This window comes from Loa loa (genome assembly GCF_000183805.2).
Source record: "Loa loa unplaced genomic scaffold supercont3.337, whole genome shotgun sequence".
In the NCBI taxonomy this organism is placed as follows: Eukaryota; Metazoa; Nematoda; class Chromadorea; order Rhabditida; family Onchocercidae; genus Loa; species Loa loa.
This window is the reverse complement of record NW_018108517.1, coordinates 17,548-41,795: the sequence shown is the minus strand read 5'-3', so window position 1 is coordinate 41,795 and position 24,248 is coordinate 17,548. Positions and strand designations below refer to the sequence as shown.

At 32.2% G+C, this 24,248-nt stretch overlaps 5 protein-coding genes across 5 annotated transcripts; 2 read left to right on the top strand and 3 right to left on the bottom strand.

Moving 5' to 3' along the window:
• Positions 1–351: 351 nt before the first annotated feature.
• Positions 352–714, bottom strand: LOAG_04433 (hypothetical protein; the record flags this gene model as incomplete). The annotated part of the gene is made up of 1 exon (XM_003139970.2): positions 352–714. The coding sequence occupies one exon, from the start codon at positions 712–714 to the stop codon at positions 352–354; it is 363 nt and encodes a 120-aa protein (XP_003140018.1).
• Positions 715–1,523: 809 nt separating this feature from the next.
• Positions 1,524–7,915, top strand: LOAG_04432 (hypothetical protein). The gene is made up of 13 exons (XM_003139969.2): positions 1,524–1,710; positions 2,250–2,352; positions 2,769–2,837; positions 3,454–3,585; positions 3,711–3,865; positions 4,036–4,181; positions 4,713–4,837; positions 4,960–5,053; positions 5,451–5,648; positions 5,944–6,071; positions 6,340–6,466; positions 6,828–6,963; positions 7,260–7,915. Exons 1-13 carry the CDS (start codon positions 1,538–1,540, stop codon positions 7,480–7,482), a joined length of 1,809 nt encoding a protein of 602 aa, XP_003140017.1. The 5' UTR covers positions 1,524–1,537; the 3' UTR covers positions 7,483–7,915.
• Positions 7,916–8,269: 354 nt separating this feature from the next.
• Positions 8,270–10,397, bottom strand: LOAG_04431 (hypothetical protein). The gene is made up of 4 exons (XM_003139968.2): positions 10,124–10,397; positions 9,826–9,985; positions 9,280–9,380; positions 8,270–8,962 (listed from the first exon to the last, which is right to left on the bottom strand). Exons 1-4 carry the CDS (start codon positions 10,345–10,347, stop codon positions 8,692–8,694), a joined length of 756 nt encoding a protein of 251 aa, XP_003140016.1. The 5' UTR covers positions 10,348–10,397; the 3' UTR covers positions 8,270–8,691.
• Positions 10,398–11,852: 1,455 nt separating this feature from the next.
• LOAG_04430 (hypothetical protein) lies at positions 11,853–19,454 on the bottom strand (the record flags this gene model as incomplete). The annotated part of the gene is made up of 20 exons (XM_020446592.1): positions 19,351–19,454; positions 18,790–18,884; positions 18,194–18,276; positions 17,724–17,866; positions 17,407–17,520; positions 16,890–17,049; positions 16,597–16,625; positions 16,138–16,294; positions 15,807–15,899; positions 15,541–15,652; positions 15,315–15,437; positions 14,899–15,036; positions 14,608–14,798; positions 14,103–14,237; positions 13,875–13,989; positions 13,411–13,584; positions 12,597–13,217; positions 12,399–12,502; positions 12,113–12,220; positions 11,853–11,987 (listed from the first exon to the last, which is right to left on the bottom strand). Exons 1-20 carry the CDS (start codon positions 19,380–19,382, stop codon positions 11,853–11,855), a joined length of 2,862 nt encoding a protein of 953 aa, XP_020303093.1. The 5' UTR covers positions 19,383–19,454.
• Positions 19,455–22,798: 3,344 nt separating this feature from the next.
• LOAG_04429 (hypothetical protein) lies at positions 22,799–23,748 on the top strand (the record flags this gene model as incomplete). Its single annotated transcript, XM_003139966.1, has 4 exons — positions 22,799–22,938; positions 23,327–23,423; positions 23,503–23,610; positions 23,644–23,748. The coding sequence occupies 4 exons, from the start codon at positions 22,799–22,801 to the stop codon at positions 23,746–23,748; spliced, it is 450 nt and encodes a 149-aa protein (XP_003140014.1).
• Positions 23,749–24,248: the final 500 nt, after the last annotated feature.

The window sequence follows — 24,248 nt, the reverse complement described above, 5'->3', positions numbered from 1 at the left end:
ACTAACTACTACTACTACTTCTCTCTCTCTCTCTCTCTCTCTCTCTCTCTCTCTCTCTCTCTTTGCTTATTCAATCCTTAGGTCACTCATATAGGTCATCTTTATGACATATAGTGGACGTCAGATGTGACATTAAAGGTGATAATGGGACACTATCTTCTTTGATAATTTTCACTAATCCATTGATCCATTATCCAGCAAATGGTTTTATATGAAATCATTGATGAATTGTGGGAGACATAGCTCATCACTTCTCTCTCTCTTTCTCTCTCTCTCTCTCTCCCTTTCTTTTCTTTCTCAGCTTTCTCAACTTAAAGGCCAAAGGTGAACATTTGAGGTTGACATCGACCCTTACCCATGTAATTTCTTCTCTGTTGAATAGTCATTCCTATACTGTCGACACAAATATATGCCTCTCTCTCTGTCTACATGTATGTCTGTGTGTGTGTATGTGTATGTATGTGTATGTATATGTATGTGTGTGTATGTATGTGTATATATTTGTATGTATGTGTATGTGTATGTCTGTGTATGAGTGTATCTGCGTGTATATGTGTGTATGTGTGTGTAGATGCATATATATATATATATGTGTGTGTATATACGTATGCGTATGTGTATGTATATGTCTATGTATGTGTGTATGCGTATGTGTGTATGCCTCTGTGTCTGTGCGCATGTGGTGCTATCACATACAACTGGAATTTGAAACATTGACGCGTTTCGTGACGTCTAGACGTTCTGTCGTTTGCAGTAGTCGTAGTAGTACTATATAATGCACTATGCTCTCTTCTCTTCTTTAATGTTTACTTCCTAGCTGACGTACGTGTTACGTGTTACGTGTTACTTTGCGTACGCTTACTCTTTTATCATATGCATGTTATTTGACATACAGTGTACGTGATAATTGCTTATTAAATTATCCGGAATCCTTTTTCTAGTTTTGAACTTTACTATAAAACCGGAAATGTTGATTTCTAAATCGATTGACGATAGAGTAACCGGAAACTAACAAGACAGTGATAAAAAGGGAAAAGATTTTTCAAGCGGAAGCTAGTTTCAAAATTTGTTGCAGTACCGGAAATGATTTTACAATATCGGGGATGATTTAAGAAAAACCAAAGAAATTAAGTAGGAATTTAAAATAAAATTCGTCCAATTCTTACGTTTTTTTTTCTCTTTTCTTATTCATTCTTTTATTTTAAATCATTTTTTCTTATATATTTACGTGCATTCCGGATTTTCCTTGTTTTATAATCTCATTCCAATACCGGTTTCCATATCTTTTTTAATGTTCTACATTTTATTCATAATCCTGAATTTAGTGATTCTCCCACAAATAATTAACACTTTTAGTTTTCTAAATCTATCAATGATACCTTCCTGACCTTTTATACTTCACTGTAATTTATTTCCGGTTGATATCACCATATATGCTAGAAATCCTTTCTGAAGTTACTATTATTGCTTATTGAAATATTTACAATTAAATTAAATTAATTTAAGCTAATAACATTACTGTATTGCAGGAGTTTTAATGGATGAAACGGCAGCATTGGATTCATTACCAATAAATGGTCAAGAATGTTCCAAAATATCGGAATCATATGATTTCCATCCATTAACATTACAATCTTTAAACTTGGCTCATAATCAGTTGACAGTAGCAACTACTCCTGATATTAATACCGTTGTGAAATCATCTGAAAAGTATGATTTGTCTTTTTTTTCTTCCAAAAAACTTGATTTTTCCACCATTGAAATTACATAAAGATACTTTTTTTGTTATTCCTTTCATTTTCACTACATTCTTCAAATGTTTTAGAAAATGAAATATTTGCAAGAAAATTTAAAAAAAAATTTTTCCTTCCTTCTAGATTTTATCTCCATCTTTCCCTTTTTTTTCCTTCTTTTCCTCTTTCTCTTTCTTTTTACTCACTGATTAACCATTTGCTGTAATATATGTAAGCTATTGTTAATGTTAATAATGATGATTCATTTTGCATTTCATCTTATTGTTGACATTAACTATTGTGAAATATTTTAAATTTCAGTAACCGTTTCTTTTTTTTCAAATTTTTTTGTAGAGATTGTGAAATTCGTGAAAAGAAATGAAAAAAAAAGGTCCAAATAATAAAAATTGATTTTTATCAGATTATTAAGTAATGATTGCTACATAATTGCATTCAATCTTATTTGTTATTTCTGTTTTTAAATGAAATATCATTTGAATATGTGCATACATGCAGGTATTGTTGTCAGACATTCAATGATATCGGAAAATACTGGTGGAATATTAGCGGATGTGATGGAGAATCTAATTATAAAGTATCAACTGAACTATCACAACAGGTATGTATTGTGGGATAAATTGTTAAAAGGCATATAGCGACATAATTAATTCAAATTCAAAAATACCTTTGAATGGTATTTATAATTCTATTTGTATTTGATAAGTCATAGTGGAAATTCTTTCTTGTAGCGTTGAAAAATTTGCGGATGATATATTTGAATGAATGATATAAATTTTTTGGTTCAGAAATAGTTTTTGGAGATAATTATTTGCAACTTAATAACAAATGAGTGATTCGGTTAATTCTCAAATTGATTTGAATGGCAAACACTCTGAATTTTTATCTCTTTTTTGTAGTTAATGTTCAGCTGTAACTGTCAAACTGCACTACGCATGCATTTATCGAACTGCATTGTTATTTCTTGTCCTATCATTAAACTTCATATGTGATGAAATTTTTGAAAGGAACTTTCAGAATGGATTTATTAAGAAGTCGAAGTATGGGGAAAATTTTCGAGGATCTAACGTGAATGAATTCGAGCAGGTATTACTTTATCGCTATTGTAACTTGTAAGATGTTGATAAGCTATTGTAACTTGTAAGATGTTGATAAACATATATTTACGATTCTGGTGTAATACCGAACACATAGAACTATTTAGAAGGCAAGCAGTATAGTTTTTCTGATTTCAGTTTTGATTTTATCATAATCATTAGCTTTGATAACAACATACTACAAATTCAAAAATGTCTTGGTTAACTGAAGTAAATATACAATATTAGTGTTGATTTTCACCAAAGTGCAAAATTCGACAAGTCTTTGGAATATTTGGAATGAACTTTTTTAGCTTGTAAGAATATACTTTTTAAAAATATATTTGAAGATAACTGTGCATATTTCATTAATAATATTTTAGCAGCAACTCTTCCGCATTGCTTTACGGATGTTACATTACGAATTCTAATTAGTGTCTTCCTTCGTAATTACTGTACTAATGTTTCGACTCTAATATTTGCTGACAAAATCATTGTAATAGTTCGTTTGTATCTGTATCTTAATGCAAACGAATTATTAAAACAATTTGAAGCCACAGCAATATGTTGATTAAAAAGTTTCATGGTGCTTTTGAAATTTTCAAGTCAGATGCGCTTTTTTCCAGAAAAGCTTCTTAACTTCACTCTCGGTGTATTTTTGTTGGACTGTTTTGATGATTTTCGCATTCTTGCGGGAATTACTTCGTTGGCATGGCATTGAAAAGAATGTTGCAGCTGTTGAAAGACCAGAACAAAAAGTTAGCAATTTAGTTTTTCAAATTTGACTGACAAATTTTTTAGTAGGTAGATTGAAAATTGTGCAAATGGGTTTCTTTTTTTCCCATTCGTATTATTTCTTACCATATTTTTCGACCATTTTCAGGATTTTGTATCACTTTTCTCAGAGTTTGAAGCCATTTACGAACGAAACTGCTACATGCGCGTACGCGATGTTTTTGAACGACCAATCACTAGTGTTCCGGGAGCAACAGTAAAACTCATGGGTCGTAGCTCCGATGATTACAACTGGACCTATAAGTAAGTTTTCATGCTTTTTTTGGACATGAGGTATTAATTGATTTTCTTCCGCAAAATCTACTTTGTTAGTAAATCGAAGGATGCAGAAAGAAAACGTATGAATTGCATTTTTATAGAAAATTGACAGTATCGATTAATTAATCATTTAATTAATGTTTCAAATTCATTAGATACGTAGGAACTGAAACAGAAGTAATCAATGTTGGATCGTATAATTATATGGGATTTGCTGAAGCCAGTAGCTTGTGTGGGAAAGAAGCAGCAGCGATTATCGACGAGCAAGGATTGTCCACATGTTGCTCCATCCAACAGCTAGGTAATATTTGTGCATATTTATTAATTAATTGCAATTGATCATCCGTTTACTTTTTCCTCTTTAATTACTGTTCAGATTCTTCAGTATGGTTATTTGAATATTTACGGATTTTTTTCTCACAAATATATTTCATATATACTGAAATTTACTAAAATATGCGATTCTGAGGTTCAAGACTAGCGATTAGTTAATTTGTTTATTGAAAAGTTAAAATCAAGTGTTCAGGAGATTTTAAAATAAACAATGTTACTAATACATTACATTGTATGTTTTTCTTTTTATACATTTGTATATTACATTGTGTTAAATTTATTTCATTTAAGCTGTTCATGTACTTTCAGTGCAACGTTTCATATCACATTTGCAAAAAAATGTCTTTCGTTTAAAATTTGAATTGACTTAATTTTAAGAACTCATTGTTGTAATTAACATCTGAATGATTCAAATATGAAAACGTTACAGCTGCTGGATCATACGTGAACAATAATTTTATTACATTAGAAATAATACAAAATGAATAAATATATTTAGGATTTTCAAAAGTACAACATGATCTAGAAAAGCTCGTAGCACAGTTTATTGGTGTTGATGACGCTATCTGTTTCAGTATGGGTTTTGCTACTAATTCTCTGAATACACCATGTCTAGCTGATAAAGTAATTTGCACTTTTTTTCTCTTTTTTTTTTATACCGAATCATTTTTAGCTGTAATATATTATATTGCAATGAAATTTCAGGTTGAATTTTTTTTTTGTACCAATATTATTGTTAATTGCAGAATTCAATTATAATTAGTGACCAGTTCAATCATGCGTCACTTATTCTTGGCAGTCGAATGTCTGGAGCAACAGTCCGTATCTTCAAACATGATGGTAGTTTTCTTTTTTCGAAATTTTTTCCATAATTTTTGTAAAGTTTTTATTCATAAATTCTATAATCAGAAAGATGATATGCTACAATTTATCTGCCTCTTTGCTTATAATCATATCCGCATTCAGTTTCAAAAAATTTCACAATTCGAACACTCAGGGGGCGGGGAGGGGGAAATTTAATAATGATAATAGAGAAGAAATACGTTATCATGAATCTTCATTTGTGATTTTCAGAGAAGATGAATATGAGTAAAACAAATTTGTCATTGGTTTATCCAGTTTAAATTCACAGTCAAAATTGTCTTTTCAATTCCTCATTCTACTTTCAGAAATTTACGATCTAATAACAGACAATTACCATTACTAGATTAATTTATGGATTCTTTTTTTATTAAAGATATGGCGGATTTGGAAAGAATTATTCGTAATGCAATCGTGTACGGTAATCCAAAGACGAAAAAACCATTCACTAAGATTTTAATCGTTGTGGAAGGAATATATTCCATGGAGGGTTCAATATGCAATTTGCCGGCCATTATTGCGCTAAAAAAGAAGTACGGTACTTATATATATCTCGACGAGGCGCATTCTATCGGTAAATTTTGTTTAATTCATTTTTAATTGTATTTTTATTCTTGATCAAAAAACTTTAGTGTACATCATTTTTTTCCGGAAATAAGATCAGCTGTATGAGATTTATTTAGACTTTCCTTAAAAGTAAATTCATTAGCTTATTTTTAAATTATAACATATTTTCTACAGTTTCTTTTTTTCTATTTATCGCTTTTACATACAATTCCTAAATTCCTTCATGCAATTTAAAACTAACCTAATGAAATAAGCGTATGCAATTCCTGAATTTTATTCGTTTTTTTTATTGATCTATATAGGAGCAATGGGTTCACGTGGACGTGGTATTGTCGATTATTGGGGTTGTGATCCACATGATGTTGATATTTTAATGGGAACATTCACCAAAAGTTTTAGTGCAGCTGGTGGTTATATTGCAGGTAACAAAGTGAGTATATATTATTGATATATTAGTCTTAAACTAGTCTGTTTTATTTTTTGTCTTTTTTTTTATTACCGTTATTAGATCTTCAAATTATTTTGCATTTCAAAAGGAGTAGATGAATGAAATAGTACAGTTTTGATTCTAAAATACCCATAATGTATTCGAAATTTACTTAATTTTTGAAAATTCGTTCTTATGACCATTCTATTCGCTCTTTCACCTCTTCCACTTTATTCATGATTAGGGGAATATAATGAATGATTTTTTTCAGCGGCTTATAAATTATATACGAGTAAATTCGGCCGCAACAATCTATGCACTTCCGATGTCACCTCCTGTTGCACAGCAGATCATATCATCAATGAAAATTATGATGGGTCTTGATGGTTCTAATGATGGTAAGCGTTACATCATATGATACTTTTCTGCCTATTACATATAGGTACCTGGATTTGTGAGCTCTTTTGTTTGTACATTGATCCTTATATATAGCAATTAATCGTAGAAATCAATTTTTTTTTTTGACAACTAATTATTACAGAATTTATTGGCGCTTTTTCAATGATAGTTTTTTTTCTTTCAGTAATAGTTAAACTCGATACCTTACAGTATGAGTGTAAAATTAAACTTCCAGGTGCTTGGAACTTAAAGCCTGATGTATTTAGTTGTTATCAAACAGAAATCATTATCGCTGATAGATTTCTTTCAATCACGATAAATCTTAATTCTCCAAAAAACTAAATTTTTGATTTGTTTCAGGTGAAATGCGGAGAGAGCATTTACGGCGTAATACTCATTATTTCCGGAAACATTTAAAACGTATGGGTTGTATCGTATGTGGATCAGATGATAGTCCCATTGTTCCAATTATGCTTTATTATCCTACAAAATGCGGGTTAGAAATTAAAATTTCAAATGTGAAGAAAATTTTGGAAATGTTTTGCCTACTATTGCTGAAAAAAGCTGCAAATTTCTGTCTTTAATGATATTTGGATGATTTTTTTTTGAGGTGACTGGAATTTTCAGATATCATTTTTAGATGGAGGCGTTATGGACGGATTCAATTACTTTTGTGTTCCTTACTCCTGAAAATATGTTTCACATTATTCAGTATATGGCATTTTAGCGTGTTTATTTTCATGCAGATTTTCGTTTGAAAAGATATTTTTGTTCTGAAATATGCACTTTTAGGTTTTGGGGTCGCGAAATGCTGAATCGACGTGTGGGAGTTGTAGTGGTTTCATTCCCAGCAACACACATGACTGAAAGTCGAGTAAGAATTTGCCTTAGTGCTGCTCATACCAAAGAAATGCTGGATTATGTGCTTGATGCTATCAAAGAGGTTTCCGAAGCAAGTAATACCCTATCATTACGGATAAAACAGAAATATGCAAATCTAGCGATCGACTGGTAATTATGGCTCATCTAATTTCCAAAAAATCGTATTTTCCTCCACCTCATAAGTAGATTTCCTACTGATCTTTTGTTTTACCCAATATGTATACGCAGATATCCGGTTAGAAATCGAAAAAGAAATAATCTATATTCCTTTTTTAAATTTCAAAACCTTCTCCAACTTCCGGTTTTCATAACTTACATCTCCGAAAAGACATATGTTCTGAAAAGTGAGAACTTTGAAAATTGTCATATTTGAAGAAGTTGCGTGAAATTTCACTTTAAATTACCTTTTATTATTATAATTTCCGCGTAATTATATATGTATTTTCATGTATCATCTAATCAGTGTTTTGTTTGTTCCAGTGAGATAGTTATGGAATAGTTAAGCAATTGAATCATATACATTCCATGAGGTAGTTTAACACGGAACAGCGAAGATCTCTACAGCCTATTTTCAACCGACTTTTACAAAGCTTTCAATAATTGAGATTATTGTAAAGTTTGTCGGATAACTTTCAATTTCAAATAAGCGACTTGAACATGTTGATAAGTGCCTATTATCACAAAGAAAAAAGAAAAATATGATATGGTGATGGTTAATATATATATATATATATATAAGAAAAAGAGAAAACCGTTTAATTTATTATTGTTTTGGTTATTTTATTTTCTAGCCGTATTCACTTCTTTATCATTCATAGGAGACATAACTTATAAGGCAGTATCGTTCATTAAAATTATTCGTATGTTATTACTGATAATTTTGTCAAAGTATCTCGATCTTAAGAGAAATTTCTTGCATTCTTGTTTATATAACAAATTTAGAGATTTAATGAAAATTGAATGGAGATTCATAGGATTTGTAAGATGTTACAATTGAAAAAGATCACATTATCGTTTACTACTAGTATATCATTTGAGAAAGGTGATGATTAAAAAGAAATCAAATCCAAATAGTCATTGTAATGGTGAAGAACATTAAGTGATGAAAGACATAAAATATCGAGGACGCACATCATTTGGTTGGAATTTTCACTGTGTTTGCTTATTCACTGAACAAAACTTGTGCAACAGAAACAAAAAAGTGTAAAAATATATTCGGCTATTAAAACAGAAGTATAAACGGAGACATGAAGTAAGATATGGATGCGGTAGGATGATGCAATGATTTATATGGGACAGATTGTCTCTTATGCCAAATAAAGACGCTAGAGTAGGTAATGTACTATAATAAGCGAACTTTATTGGCTTCTAGAAGATCAGCTATAGATGGATACGGGATGAAATGGATGGAACCAGGTGGCAAATCAACAGTTCTATCTGAAAACATATCAGTCATTTCGGGAATCACTACTTGTTCCTGTTTGTCATTGGTCACTTCGATAATTACCCGTTCAGCGGACATATCAAGTGCAGTAATCGGAAGACGTTGTAACGCCGGCGGTATTCGTTCCAAAAAACTCGCTTCCATTAAATGACGTTTCATCAATTCATAACTGCAATTTCAGGAACATCCATGATTCTGAACTTTTAAAAGCCATGTCTAGTAAATAGGACTAAATAAGACTAACTCGACAAAGGTTTCTCTGGTGAAAAGATCTAGCAGAAATAATCAACATGGCTACCTTTTTTAATAGGATATCTATTTTAACTAACACATTCGCTGCAGTATTACTGTTTAGCAATCGATGCTAGCTAACAGTAAAAGCAAAATGAATTACAGTTAATATACGAATAGACAAAATGTGTTGGAAATTACAAAATTATATTAACCCTATCAATAGAGTTATGAACAAAGAGTAGTAAAACATACCGCTCAGCAAAAACTTTTTCGGCTGAACTAAGCAGACTTGGGGCATTTGTTTTTTCTCGTTCAACATCCTCACTTTTTAATACTTCTACATCCTTTTCGATCTGGAAAATAGGAAATTTTCTAACACTTTGCTTAGCCATGCAGTGGAAAAAATTTCAAAAGGGATTGCCAAAGACACACTTCCCTTACTAGCTAAAATTATACTACATGATATTACTTTTTACTTGACCTAAACAAGTTACTTATTTCTCATTCATAGTTTTTCCGTTAAACAATCACTCTGAACACCCTGCTCATCAATACTCTATTTCCCGCGCAAATAGAAAACCAGGATCACTATACACTGAAATAGTAATTCAAGGCTAGTATTTCAAACGAAATCATTCTGCACTAAACAAGCATAACACTGATATCCTTTGGCGCATCAGTAATTAATAAAATATTCTGGAAGTGTCCGAAAATTTTATGCTAGCATCCATTGGTTATTTAATCCTCGCATGTTTAATTGTAATTTTTTTTAAAATTTCTTCAAATTTAAATTGAAACCTTTTTTAATCGTACTCTAATATACTCATTGACCATATAAGCCAAGCGTTGCACTTCCATCTTATGCAGAATAATTTTCAACGAAGTATGATCTTTACACTTACTAAAATTCTCTTCCATGGATTCTAGTTGATCGATCATTAAATCAACGACAGTCTCCCTTAAAAAAAAAAGTCTAAGAGAAATTTTCCATTTCTTTTCAACATAAACGACCCCATTATTTATATAAGCAAAGTTTAATGAACTACAATTAGTGCTTTGATGAAATATATAAGCTTACAACATATCCGTAACTTACATGTGTGGCAATAGTCGCGGTGCACAAATTTCATTTTGCCATGCAGTAGTAATTTCGTTGACAAGTTGTGAAGGTGTAATCGATTCATCATCATCGTCTTCCACATTATTGGTTTCTTCCATTGCATCCGCTAGTTGTAGCCTTGGCGATGATCTTAATTCCTCTAATGTTGACATCGCAATATCATAGACATTCTCCTCGCCCATTGAAAATTGTCCGCTCATTTTTCCGATTTACTCACAACAAGCTGCATTTCGGAATTCAGGAACCTAAATGCAGGGAAGACTGGTTGCGGATTTGAGGGATTTCTTACGAAAAGTTTACCGGATTTCCGGGAATATAGCTTGACTCCTTCGGAACTTTACAAATTCAAACATATCGTTGTATTTACCCCAAAAATTACTAAACATCTTAGCCGAATAGCGACTTCTTTTGATGAAACATAGCTTAGATACTTCAATTCCAATGAATCTCACTTTCCAACATTTCAGCAGTATGTTTACAGTTAAACTGAAAGAACGAAGAATACCATACTGTTAGCTTCCCTTCCCGCCACCTTAAATGTTTCGACACAACAACCAAACTATAAAGAAAACTTTCTATCTCGCAACAAGGTAATAGAAAAAGAAAACGAAATTGAGGAAACCAAAGAGATTCATACCCTAATCACATTAAGTGAATCAATAAGGATTGATTGTAACAAACATCTCATTTGTAGAATTAAAACTTTGACAAAGATTTCAATTTGACACAGAATAGTAACAGCAATACCATCCAAATTGTAACGCATAAATTAACACGTTGAAGAATTATAACACAACGTGAAGAAAACATTTATTTTTGATAAATACATACAAATTAGAAGAATTCACCAAAAAAAAGAACAATGTTCAAAATAATTTCAAATTATAACTAAAAAAAAAGCTCAACTCAAGAGCCTTTGCTGCTCCTTTTCTTCAAATTATAATAGATTATAAGATTCAATCTAAATTTCCGTAACTTCATTTGCATTAATATGTAACCAAAATGATTGTTCAGCTCTTACCCAAACTATATGCCAAATTTAGTCAGAATTATTAAATTCCTAAGCTAGTTTTTCTACAAACATGCAGTTTATTTGTTCTCTCGAGTTAAACATGCAGTTTATTCCTCCTCACTAGCTTTTTATATGTGCTAATTTTCAAACTATCTTAGCAGTGATGTATGAAACGTTTCATTACTTACTATTTAAACATTTTAGCAAGTCAAGCACCTATCTGTCAATAATATCCTACAACAATTAACAGAACATAATAAATCTCAAAGCAACGGCTGAAGAAATAATAACAAATAGCAGCATTGAATTATAACATGATCAAAAACAAAGTAATTTGTGAATATGAAAATGAGACAAACTGATATCAATTTCAATTAAAAATTTTGATAAAATCATTATCATACTAAAGTCGAATTCATCAGCATAGCTCATCCGATCAACCAATATATGGTATCATCTCATAATAATAATCATACAGATGTATATTAAACATGACGGTGAGCTTTCCAGAAGAGTTTCAGACCATCAATTTAGAAATATTCACTGCTTGAGCTTATCGGTGGTTCACTTGATGCAACTTGATAAAGAAAACTTTCTAATTTCGATTTTGATTATCACTGCAAAACATCTTTTATAAAAAACATACAAATTTAATAACCATTTACGCACAAAATCGAATTTCAAAACACTGATTTATTGCTGATTTGACGGCGTTCCCTGGTGCATAGGTGGCGTAGCAGCATCCGAAGACTCTACTGATTGAGGCATTGAAGTTGGCGGAGGTGCTTGCTGCCCTTGCGGATGCGCATAACCACCAGGTGGTGCATACTACAAATCCGAAACATAAAACTTTTTGGAAATCTGAAGTCTTCACTAACTAATATTAACAGTGTAACATTGTATTTTGCGGGTTGCTTCAATGCTCTATCAACACCTTTATCATGAATTTATACCTGTGGTCCTTGTGGTGGATAGCCCTGAGGATAACCATAGCTTTGACCTGGTGGTGGAGCTGCTACCGAAGTCGGTGGAAAACTTGGCCGTACTGGTTGTCCATAAGCCTAAAATTCAAAACTTCGATATATCCCAACTTATTCCATATGATACCATGATAATCAGACTAAGATTACAAAGCGTAATGATCATTTTCACAATCATTTCTCGGTGTGTGAAATATTTTTTGCAGGTAAAAAGTATAGATTTCATTAAAAAAACATTTATATGATTTAAATAGTGTACCTGCATCGGCTGTTGATAAGGCGGTCGCTGCGCATACTGCTGCGGATAAGGCGGTCGAGTTCCAGGCTGCCCGTAGTATCCTTGTGATGGTGCATTTTGATAACCTAAAACGCTTCATTAGTATAATGAATAAATGGAGATGCAGAAATAATTCACCTGAAATTGCGATGCACACTTATATATCAAAACTGAATGCACCTTGTGGAGGATACTGCTGTGGCGAAGTATTCTGCGCATATTGTGGATATTGCTGCTGTGGTTGATAACCACCCTGAGGGGGATAAGGCTGCTGCTGAGGTGGTGGCTGTTGCTGAGGTGGGACTGGAGCTTGTTGATATTGTTGCTGAGGTGGCGGTACTTGCTGCTGCTGCTGTTGTTGTTGTTGTTGCTGCTGCTGCTGTGGTGGTGGTGGTAAGTGCTGTTGTGGTTGCACACTCATCACTTGAGGGACATTTATAGTACCAGTTGTAGAGCTTGGTTGCTGAGGTGGCGGCTGTAGAGTCTGGATAGGTTGTGGAGGTTGCTGGGTTTGTGGATGCTGCTGTTGCTGCACCTGCGGTGGTATCGCAGTCATATTTGGTTGTGATGATACTGCTGACATGCTTGCTTGTGGTGGTACTACAGTCATACTTGATTGCGGTGGTCCAGCAGTCATAGTTGATTGAGGCGGTACGGCAGTTATATTTGGTTGCAATGGTACTGCAGTAATGTTTGATTGCGGTGTTACTAAAGGAGAAGCTGGAATAAGTGCCTGCGACACTTGAGGCATAGCAACGGATACTGCAGTAGCTGACGTCTCTGAGGTATCCATTTTTTGAGCTAAAAAATCCAAAGTATCAGGACAATAGGAGTGAAATTAAATTATATTCAAGGTAATAGTTGATAAACAAATATCGGTGGATGAATTAGATAAGTACATAATGCTCGTATACACTTATACTACCGTCAAACATTAAAACTGTTTTTTTTTGATTTTGGTGTGCATAATATAACTTAATAGTAATAAACAAACCACTATCATGAGGCATTTGTGCTTGCATTGATGCTAGACCTCCAGCTGGTGGACATGTGGATGACATAGAGGAGGTAGAAACACCCACAGAATGTGCGGGTACTTGCACTTGCTGCTGAGGCTGAGGTGGACCGCTAACTTCAAAACCAGGTGGTAAGCTTGGCGGTAGCTGACCTACAATTTTGATTTTTTTTATGTGCAGTTGCCAACTATGTTGAAATTAATTTTTAAAAAAAAGAAAACAATATGGACCTTGGAATTATTCTTGGATTGAAATAACAGTAATTAAAAATGTAACAATGTTTGGGCCATGCTCAATAAAAAAGAAATGCCGGCCACATCTAAGACATCTAATTCTCCCATTGATTGAGAGTGATCCAAAGTGACTCCACGCTCATCAACATTAGTCCAGAAGCGAGGATTTGAAGAGCTTCAAAAACTTTGAGAAAGAACTGGAAATTTACCACCGGCAACAAGCTTTGACTGTGCTTCATGTTTAGCACGTTGTTCAAGATAACGTAATTGATCCATGTGAAACGACTGTCGTTCCAGAATTAGTTGCTGTCGTTGATATTCAAGCTGCAATTGTATGGACGATTATAAATGGTCCAGATCTAAGCAAATCTAGATGAGAATTTAATCTAAATCAACTTAAGCCGAATCTATAGCAATTCTAGAAAATCAACGCTAACCGCCTCTCGTTCTTTATCCATTATTGCTTCAAGTTCATCAAAGTGACGTAATTTCATTTCCAGCTTCTTCATTTGTGTTTCGACTAATTGGGCAACCAATGACTTGATGCGTCTTTCTTCTATCGCAGCTAGATGCTAGAGCAGATTTTATAAATCAGTGATATTGAAAAACTACTGAAATGAAATATTTCATTATCTGTAAAATATTAATTATTTTAACTTAAACGTCTGTGAAGTGCTCATGGTAGAACGGCTGTGATGGTTCTCTCACAGCATAGGTTTGCAGCAGTCAGAAAGACAGCTGTAAATAAAATAAGTCAATGTTTGATAAACAAAGAATAAACGATAACCAGTTCGTCTGATTACTCAGCCTCAATGCTGCATTCGAATATTCCAGAAAGCTCCAATAAAACTTTCAATCTTTCTGGGAACAGTAATAGATGTAATGTCTCTTTATAATTCTGTTATATTTAGGGAAATTTATTTTCCATTGTCTTTAACTAACCTTTGCTTTCACTGCAGCTGCAGCAAGCGCTGCAGCAGCTGCCGCTTGCACTGTTTCAGAAACTTTACTTTTATTATCTTCTTTCTGCTTATCGCATGATTCAGCTGCTTCTTTGTTCCCCTCAGCTGAAGAACAACTTTTCATTTCTTCAGACTGAATATCCATCGGTTCTGGCCCTTTATCTTTGTCGGCTAAAAGAAAAAATCCAGAAACTTGCTGAAAGCGCATAAATTTCAATAACTTGAAGTCATTCACTTTTCTTACCGCAAAACTCAAAAATGTAAGACTTACTTTTGTCATCAGCAATTCCAGAAACACTCAGACCTGCACTACCATCAATCTTACCACCTGCTGATGCCGCTTCTACGTTAAGGGCATGCGCTTCAGCAACCAACGGAGGCACTTCCTCTTTCATCTTCGCAAATTCTTCTACAAACAAACGTACTATGATGAAATTCCGCTAGAACTTTTAAAAAATAAAAAAGTACAGATATAATCTGATCACGCCGCCTTTCAAGAAAATCTTTTTTGAATTACAACTTAGAATGAAGATGTTTTGTAAATACGTATTAAAATGATAAGTTATTTCGTAGTAAAAAAAAAAGTGAGAGCGAAGGGAGAACAAGAACTTCCAAAATTGACTAAAATGGAAGCTGGATTATTTCCATTTTAAAAATTCTTAGTAGTTAAATATTTTTAAGCAGTACCTAATGCAGCTTTTGCAGCTTTGGATGCAACTCGCGGATCAACAACGGACGCGAGGAATGCTACCGTCGACATTATTGGGTTACCTGCTTGGCTGAATGCCATTGGCTGGTAAGCTAGAGGACCTGAAGTACATTTTATTATTATATACATACATATATATATATATATGTAATCTGAAAACTATATAAAATTAATGACACTCAAAAAGAAAAAAGATTCACTAACCCAAAACCTCAGCTTCGGCACCTCCATCTTCTAAATATGGGTCCTGAATAGGCAACTGCAAGAACCGCATAATGCATTCATCTTGTGTGCGAGACCCAACATGATCAGCAACCTAAACGACAAAAAACAATATTATTAAATCGAGAGGGAAGGAAGAATCATATGTTTAAACAACTGTCAACAATTCAGATAGTAGCTAGGAGCTTGAAGGTTACATTCCAAGCTGAACACCTCTCCCGCCTTCCATAAGTCTATAAATTGTGTACTTTGTTCCAATCATCCTTGAACATTTCTAAACCTTCCAATAGCAATAGCGTTTCCTGATCAGTCCAGTCTCTGTTTGGAGCTGCTCCTCGCATCTGCAAACCCTTCCTTTACAAAATTGATAAGTGAAATCAACTTTGATCAAGAATTGATTAAATAAATTTTAATGAATAATTAAAAAGTCGCTGAGAACACGTCATTGTCAGAACGGTTTTTTTCCCAATGATTTTTTTTTTTCCAAATGATCTAATCATTTTCACATTATTTTATCATAAGAACAATAATCCCTTCAAAATAAGTTTTTCAATGATTAAACAATAAAAAATCACTGACCTTCATCGTAGCAAGGTGCTTTGCATACATATCGGTCTTCAAGCCAGCATCACCTAACTTTTCAATCTTGACCGTCACGTTACCCTCATCTTTTGTACTTTCATCATCTTTTTCTTTATCCTTTTCTTTTTCTCTTTTTCTTTTTAATTTCATCACTCTGAAGTAGTTCGAAAAAATGAACAACTCTAAACCATTTAACAACAATCAACTCCTGATACTTTTAATACAAGTGAGCAAAAAGCAAAAGGCTTAGCAAAATCTCTGATTTACACTCTCAGTGTTCGTACGAATAAAAACGCATTGTCAATCATAATCGCTCTGAACAGACCGCGATTTTGTCGTCATAGAGCTCAATCAGAGGTCGAACTTTGTGATAAGCCTTCATTTAACAACTACACCACTATACCATCCTCAATAACTTTATTTAATAACTTCCATTAAAACAGCCTTTAAAATAACCCAAACTCTTCATCCAACATTTGCATAGACTTAAATTTTTCGATAATCACCTGATTTTTTGCCGTACTCATTGCTGTGGATACAAAAAAAGATTTTTGTGCTCAGAAGTACGCTGATAGATGAAATTATGTTTTACCACTGTAGTAGTTTAATTTAAGATGTTAAGCCTTCTAAGCTTAGCATCTTAAATTAAACTGAGAAATGAGTACTGAGTACAGTTGATGAACAGACGTGAAGTTTAATAAGTTTATAAATTAAAAGTAATAAGGAAGTTCTGAAAGTAAAGACTAAACCTGAGAGAGATTCGGAGTTGGTTGTATGGGCTGAATGCCCATTGGTGTATCCGCCAGTACCATAAAATGAGAAGTACACGGGGGTGCTACTGGTGCTGGGCGTGCTTCCGAATCAACCTGGTAGTTTATAAGACCCCACTGTTCCAAAAATGAATGCACTCTATAATGGTGAAATGTGTAATTGTCAAATCGTAATTAGAACTGACTGAAAGATCACGTGGACTTCAAAACGATGAACAGTTTGATCGCTTTTATAGAATGTCTCCTTAAATCATTAACTTCTTTTGACAAGATTTCTTTGGTTTATAATCAAAAGTTCTGCCACATAATGGAAGAGAAACAAGAAACAGAATGTCTAGAATTATGGAAGATGTACGGAATTCACTCTCTTGAATGCTTTCTTAAATTCCTATAGTATCATCTTAATTTATAGCGCAGATAAAAGAAAATAAATGTATTAAAAAAAAAATCGTGCTATTTCACCGTCGAAGATAAGAAATTAAGCCTTGAAATTTACCGTAATATAGAGCATACATCACCGCCAAGATTTCTTCGACATGCTGTAGAAGACAAATATTCAAAAGGATTCAAACGATATGTATCAATCATGAAATTACGATAAGCCATATATCTATAACAAAATTACGTGTAAAACTTCAGCGCATCACAGAATCCCATCAATCTTTTATTGCCATTTTTTCTAGAAGTCTAATAGTTTCGACTTTTGGATTTTTCCGTTTAAAGAACCAAATCCTTATTCAAAAGACACGCAGAGACGTAAAACGTGACAGATCTTGTTTAGTTTCTTAATCAAAGACAGTCTTTTAGGCATACACTTCGGGTGATTTGCTTTTGTTTCGGCCATTAAAAAATTCAGGCACTCCACGTTTTTCGATCTGATGAATAGCATTATAATCAAACCATGCTGCATACGATGGTATGATTATATAATGCGTCTGTTCGATAACGTTACCATCCTGCAAGCATATTTTTGTATGTTATGATATAACTTGAAAAGTAACTATTCAATTCACTGTTTGACGAAGAACTGATGTGAGAATATTCCAAAATCAGGGTGCACTAGCCCTTTTCATTTTCTTCAGTGACAGAAGATTTATCTCTGACAGTACAAGCTTCATTATCACTATGTAAAGTATGGAAGATTTTAAGTTAGCAGCCATAAGTTTAAACCTCGACCTTCATGAAAGTAACCTGAATGCTCCTATTACCTATGGCCTCAAATATTATCAAAATAACAAAATATGGTTTAGTTTTCTAAGTTCCAGTGGTCAATGCTTGCCTACCTCTCCTTCTTTGATACCTTCTTCATCTAAATCCGTCAATTTTTGCGACTTTGGTGCAGAATATTCTACATCTTTCTCTTTTCCTGAAAATTTTCAATTTGTAATAGTAATATATATATATATATATATAATGCATTGCATAATATATTGTAATATATACATAATATATTGTAATATAAATGCTAATATATTGTAATATATTATGCATTTGAGCAAGATTGCTGAAGCTTATGCTACATGCTGCGGGAAATCTAAAAAGCCGCACTTGACTATCCCTGATAATATTTACCAAAACATTTCCCGCAGATTCGCTAGACACCTGCCTACGCATCTCCATACATCCCCATTAGTTTTAAAACCATGTTCTTAAAAATCAAGATGAAATGTCAAGGTATATCATGCAAGAATAATATACACCATATAATTTATAAAAATATCATATAAGGATGGAAAGGAAGCAAAACGAAAGAAGCTGATAGTTTGAAGAGAGTGACGAAAAAGAGATGGGATCAAGGATAAATAAGCATAATGCGTTACCTATAAGCTTAAAAAACGATCCTACAACTTCTCATCCCCCTATAAATAAGTAATAAAACCTTTTGGTATGGAAACCATTGTGAGTCCGCTTCGACTATCTTCTTCATCCTGTACCGAAGTGGAATCATCTTCCTCTCGCCTCCGTTTCTGTCCACTACAACATGAACACATTTATATGTGTATCAAAGTTATCATTAGAAAATTCAAACTTTTCAATAGCATGTGTCCAAAAAAGGTGATGTTGCTCATGTTTGATTGGTTCTGCATCGTAGGCTTCTTCGGAGAAACCTCCGATGTCAACCATAAAATCGTTAATGTCAAACTATGCTAATAAAAGCCGTCAAGTGTCAACCATCCAAATTAGCGGTTATGCATTTTCGGTTTAATTGACAATTCTGGAGTGAACATATCATCCGACGTTTTCTGACACTGTCATCTCTACACTGTTATTCAAAAGGGAGTAGACAAACATAACAGTTTTAAACAGTATAAGGCACAAAAGCAATAATATAATAAGAAAACACTATGCTTAGCACGAACATGAATAAAAATTGGTACATCTAAAAGTATAAAAGCAAGCGTAACCCTAATGACTAGACAGAGAAAGACATTTTCATTACCTCTTCCGAACGGCGACTTTGCTATTGGACATGCTGTTGGATAAAATACGATGCTACCTCGACGATCGCTCCAATATGATCTGCACTCCAAAATTTTGACACCTTCACAGTACACATAATATCAGAATAAGAAAAGAGTAAATCGATGAGTTCGTTTCAACGAATCAACTAATATATAGTAATGCATATCCTATGACATTTTATCATACGAGAAGATACTTTCGCAACAATTATTTTTACACAATAATGGATAACATCTACTATTTGCCTCAACATAAGTCTAGCCATCTTTGTATTGAATTAGTAAGAAATAGAGATCCGTGATAAGTTGCGTATTATATTCCGAACAAGGAATCATTTAATTCAAACAGATGAATAGAACATCACAATAATGTCTAATATTTAAAACATTACAAGTAGAAATTAAATGATAAAATCAATGTTAATAAAGTGAGAATCTATTAAATGAGAATCTATTAAACTACATATCTCATGTAACTCATTCTATCAATGTAATACTTCCGAAATCCTGGAATACAATCACGTATTACACGTATAAACATCCATACCACTCGCTATGTGAACCACGGAGGAGACACCCGATCGATTCACCAAACCACCTGCGTCAAACCATAAAATTATCGTTGCATCATTAATGCGTTGTGCAAATCTTCTTTCCGCATGAGAATTATTCCAAACAGATTTTGTTTATTACAAATGGTAATCATTCCTTCCTTCTATTGGGAATCAGTCATTCAATGCAAATCGAACACTTTCATAAGTGCTGCAAATTTTTGTGCATTTAAAAGTGCTGCATGCAAACTGCAAACAAAACATACAAAATAAAGATTTCATGTAAGGTAAATTAAAAATTTGAAAATTTGTAAAAATTAATGGTATAGCTTCTTATCAAACTTATAGAATTGTAAACATAATATTCTCTACAATCAAATATCGTATGTTTTCTGTAATCAAATACATATACTCCACACTATTAAATAATGTATATTCTCTCCATAGTGAAATACTATATATTCGTCTACAATCAAATACCGTACATTCTATGCAATCAAAATGAAATATCGTATCCATGTGAAAATATTTTAATTTTAATGCACAATGCAAATAAACCGAATGTAATGTTGAATTTAACCTGTAAATTTTCAATAATTAATGAATCAGAGAATCTTAAAATAGACATCTGAAATGTAGCTAGAATGATTTCTAGATTATAAATTAGTTTATTTGAAAATAATTAAGTCATTTTTTATATTTACTTGAAACTGTGAAAGGTTGGTTCCTCCTAACAGCTATCATTTCGATTTCAATTCCAAATTATGATTGACAGATTAGTTTAGAGATGGGAAGCATTGAGAAATGTTTCATTAGGAAGATCATATTTGTGCAGTTCTACTCAACATTAATAAAATTATTAATGAAACTAATTAACACAACAGCTAATTATTTATTTAATTTTTTTGAATAATCTATTTTTTGAACAGACAAATTACATTATTAATTCATTTTTCTCCCAAATGTTTATATATTTTTTTTTTCTCATCTTTTCAGATCAAATTAAACACTCGATTGTTACATTCGCTGTCGGCTCTAATTAATTAATTAATTAATTTCATGTTTTTATAAAGTGGTGACATTTTTCAGTAGATATTTTACAGCAGTTGACAGAGAACGGGGAAAGCAAGTGTAATCACTCAAATGGAAACAATTAAAAGTTCGAAAACTGATAAATGTGATCAAAAAAAACACAATTTCAATGCAAATAACAGTTTAATTAAAAAGGTTCAGTTATCCCGTTATTAATGAAATTATTGAATATTCGAGAGCACAGTACTGTAATCCATGTTATGTTTGTCATATTAAAATATTAATTGCTAGCCTAATAAGCCAAATTACTGTATGCATACTTTTGTATATTTACTTGTACGTTAAGGAAAATAGTCCACAAATCTAGGATAAATTGATGGAATGATTGTATATGCGGTAAAATTAATCGTTGCATTTGATCATTTTGATTATATTAATTCAGTGATTCAGATGTTAGGTTCAGTAATTCTGGTGCTAAATTTAATTTCAGTGATTCAGATGTTAGGTTCAGTAATTCTGGTGCTAAATTTAATTTCAGTGATTCAGATGTTAGGTTCAGTGATTCAGATATTAAATTTAAGTTTAATGATTCAGATTCTAATTTAATTTTTATTTTTTCCCCAAACACCTACTAATTTACACCAATCATTTAAATGTTTCAGGAGAAAGAAGAGATATGTGATGTGTTCACAGAGAAGGATAAATGTATTGTTTCGAAGAATTCAAGAGCATATCGATTGATGAAATATTTGGGCAAAGGCGGTTATGGAGAAGTTTACGAATGTATCTCGGAAACTACTAAAAAGTTCAAATAAATTTACATATTTTATTTCTTGCACTTAATATTTGCTCATTTATTGCCGTATTTTCAGAAACTTTATCAGCAAATTTCTGCAAATTTTGTTCAATCTTAATGGCATATAAATGTCAACTAATATTAATTGCAATTTTAACAGATATTAAATTTAGATAAAAATGGATATCAGCATGTTGCACTGCATATATTTATTGTATATTAGAATGATTATAGGCTAAATATGATGTGGCTAGTTTGTTAGTTTTGTGGTTCTAAGCTAACCAGTACTAAATTTAGATCAGATTGATCAAATTTTACTAAATATCAGTAGTACTATTATCATGCATGTAAATATGATCAAATTTATCAGTTGATAACATATTATCCAATGTGGGATGTTTGCTTGCAATGATATTTGCTAAGCAGCTCATTAGCATAATTACCATATTGATTGATTACAAGCAATTGAAATGTTAAATGACATTTTTTTTTTTGCAATTCTTACTACTGTTTACTTAGAATTTATGCATTGAAAAGGGAAAGTATATTACGAACAAAAATTCCCAATGAGATTGAAATATTGAAGAGAGCAAGTGAATGTGATTGTAAACAAATTTGCAAATATGTTGACGATGTAAGTTTTTCACTGAACGATGTGTTATAGCATAGGAATTATCGATTAACTTCAAAAAAAAAAAAGAAACAAAATTGAATGTACAATTACTTGTAAATAGAGAAAGTTGCATATTCCTAAAAATCTTACAATAAACATGGAAATGATTTTTGTAGCATATTAATAGGTGGAAAATTGAGAGAGTTGAGTTCAAAATTCCAATTATTTAATTAAGTTATAGAGTAAGTATTTAAAAATTATGCAAAACAAAAGCAGGAGTGAGGAAGCGATTCTTTTCCTTCACGAGTGACTTATTTAATGATTTATTTGAAAAGCGAATTCAATTTTAAATTGATTTCGAATTTTGCTTTGATTATTTATTTGTTAAACTTTCGAAATTATAGGGAAGACAAGATGACTATGTATTTGTGATAATGACATTACTTGGGAAAGATTTGTCAAGATTACGACGTGAAAGAAAAAGCAAGAATTTTTCCATGAATACTTCAATTCGTGTTGGATTATTAACGCTTTCAGCAATTCGAGAACTTCATGAAATATTTGTCATTTCAAGGTCAAATAATTTTTCCTTCTTTTTTTTTCCATTTCCGCAATTTTTTATAATTTATTTTTAACTTTCCTTTTCTTAATTTTAAAATTAAAGTAAGCAAAATTGCTTTTCAAAATAAACTCTTCATAGATTTTTAATAAAATTCTTTCTTTTTTTTTCTTTTGCATTTGCCAAACAAGTTTACAACCTGATTTCCTGAGAGCTGTATTCGTCCTCCCGATATTAGCATGTTTGTATTTTCAGTTATATTCGTGCATGAATTCCTGGAGGACATTTTCGTTTTGCTATTTCATCCAAACATTTCAGTTCTTGCTTATTTATACAGTTTGAAGTTTGATTAGTAATTATTACCATTTGAAAGTTGATTTTTTAATTGAGGTATAAATTTCAGAGATATTAAGCCAAGTAATTTTGCATTAGGTATTAGCAAAGAATCCAGAAATATTTATATTTTTGATTTTGGACTCTCTCGATTCTATAGAAATCAGGTATATTGATTAAATTTTAAATTTCATTCTTTGCAATTTTGATTTTAAATTAAAATTTTTAAAAAATTCAAGACTACAGGATGGATCAATTTTACCAGCAAAACGTCGTACGGGTTTTCGTGGAACAACACGATATGCTTCACTACGAGCACATCAAAAACTTGAGCTTGGTTTGTCCTTCCATCAAGTTTATCTAATTTGTTAGGTCAAATAATACTAGTGTTTCATTTCCGGTCGACGAGATGATTTGGAATCATGGCTGTATGTAATGGTTGAATTATCTAGTGGTACTTTACCATGGAGAACACCGAAAAGTGAAGTTTAACTTCTTTTTTTTGAAAAAAAAAGTTCATTACTTTTTGGAATCAAAATTGAAATTTGAAATACACTCCATAATCTGCAATATGTACAAATCATATCGAAATTAATGTAGTAAATAATATTGACAAAAATAACTACAAGTTTATCAGTGATGCTACAAGCTTATCAATCATGATTTAAACAGAAAAGATATACTTCAGTAATTATCGCTTTTAATGCATTATTCATGAAACTAGGAAGAAATTAAATGATTAAGTTAGGAAATGGAAGTAAAGTTTTAATGCATATTATGATTTGCCCTTGTACCACCTAAAATTGGAATATTTTAAATATCGACCACCACTACCAACGAACTGTCCATTTAGCTAGCCTATCCAAACGAATTCTGTCATTTCATCCGTAATTTTTTACAATATTCCACTTCTTCTATTACGTCTTGTCCAATTCCTTTTATACATATATATATATATATATATATATATATATATATATATATATATATAT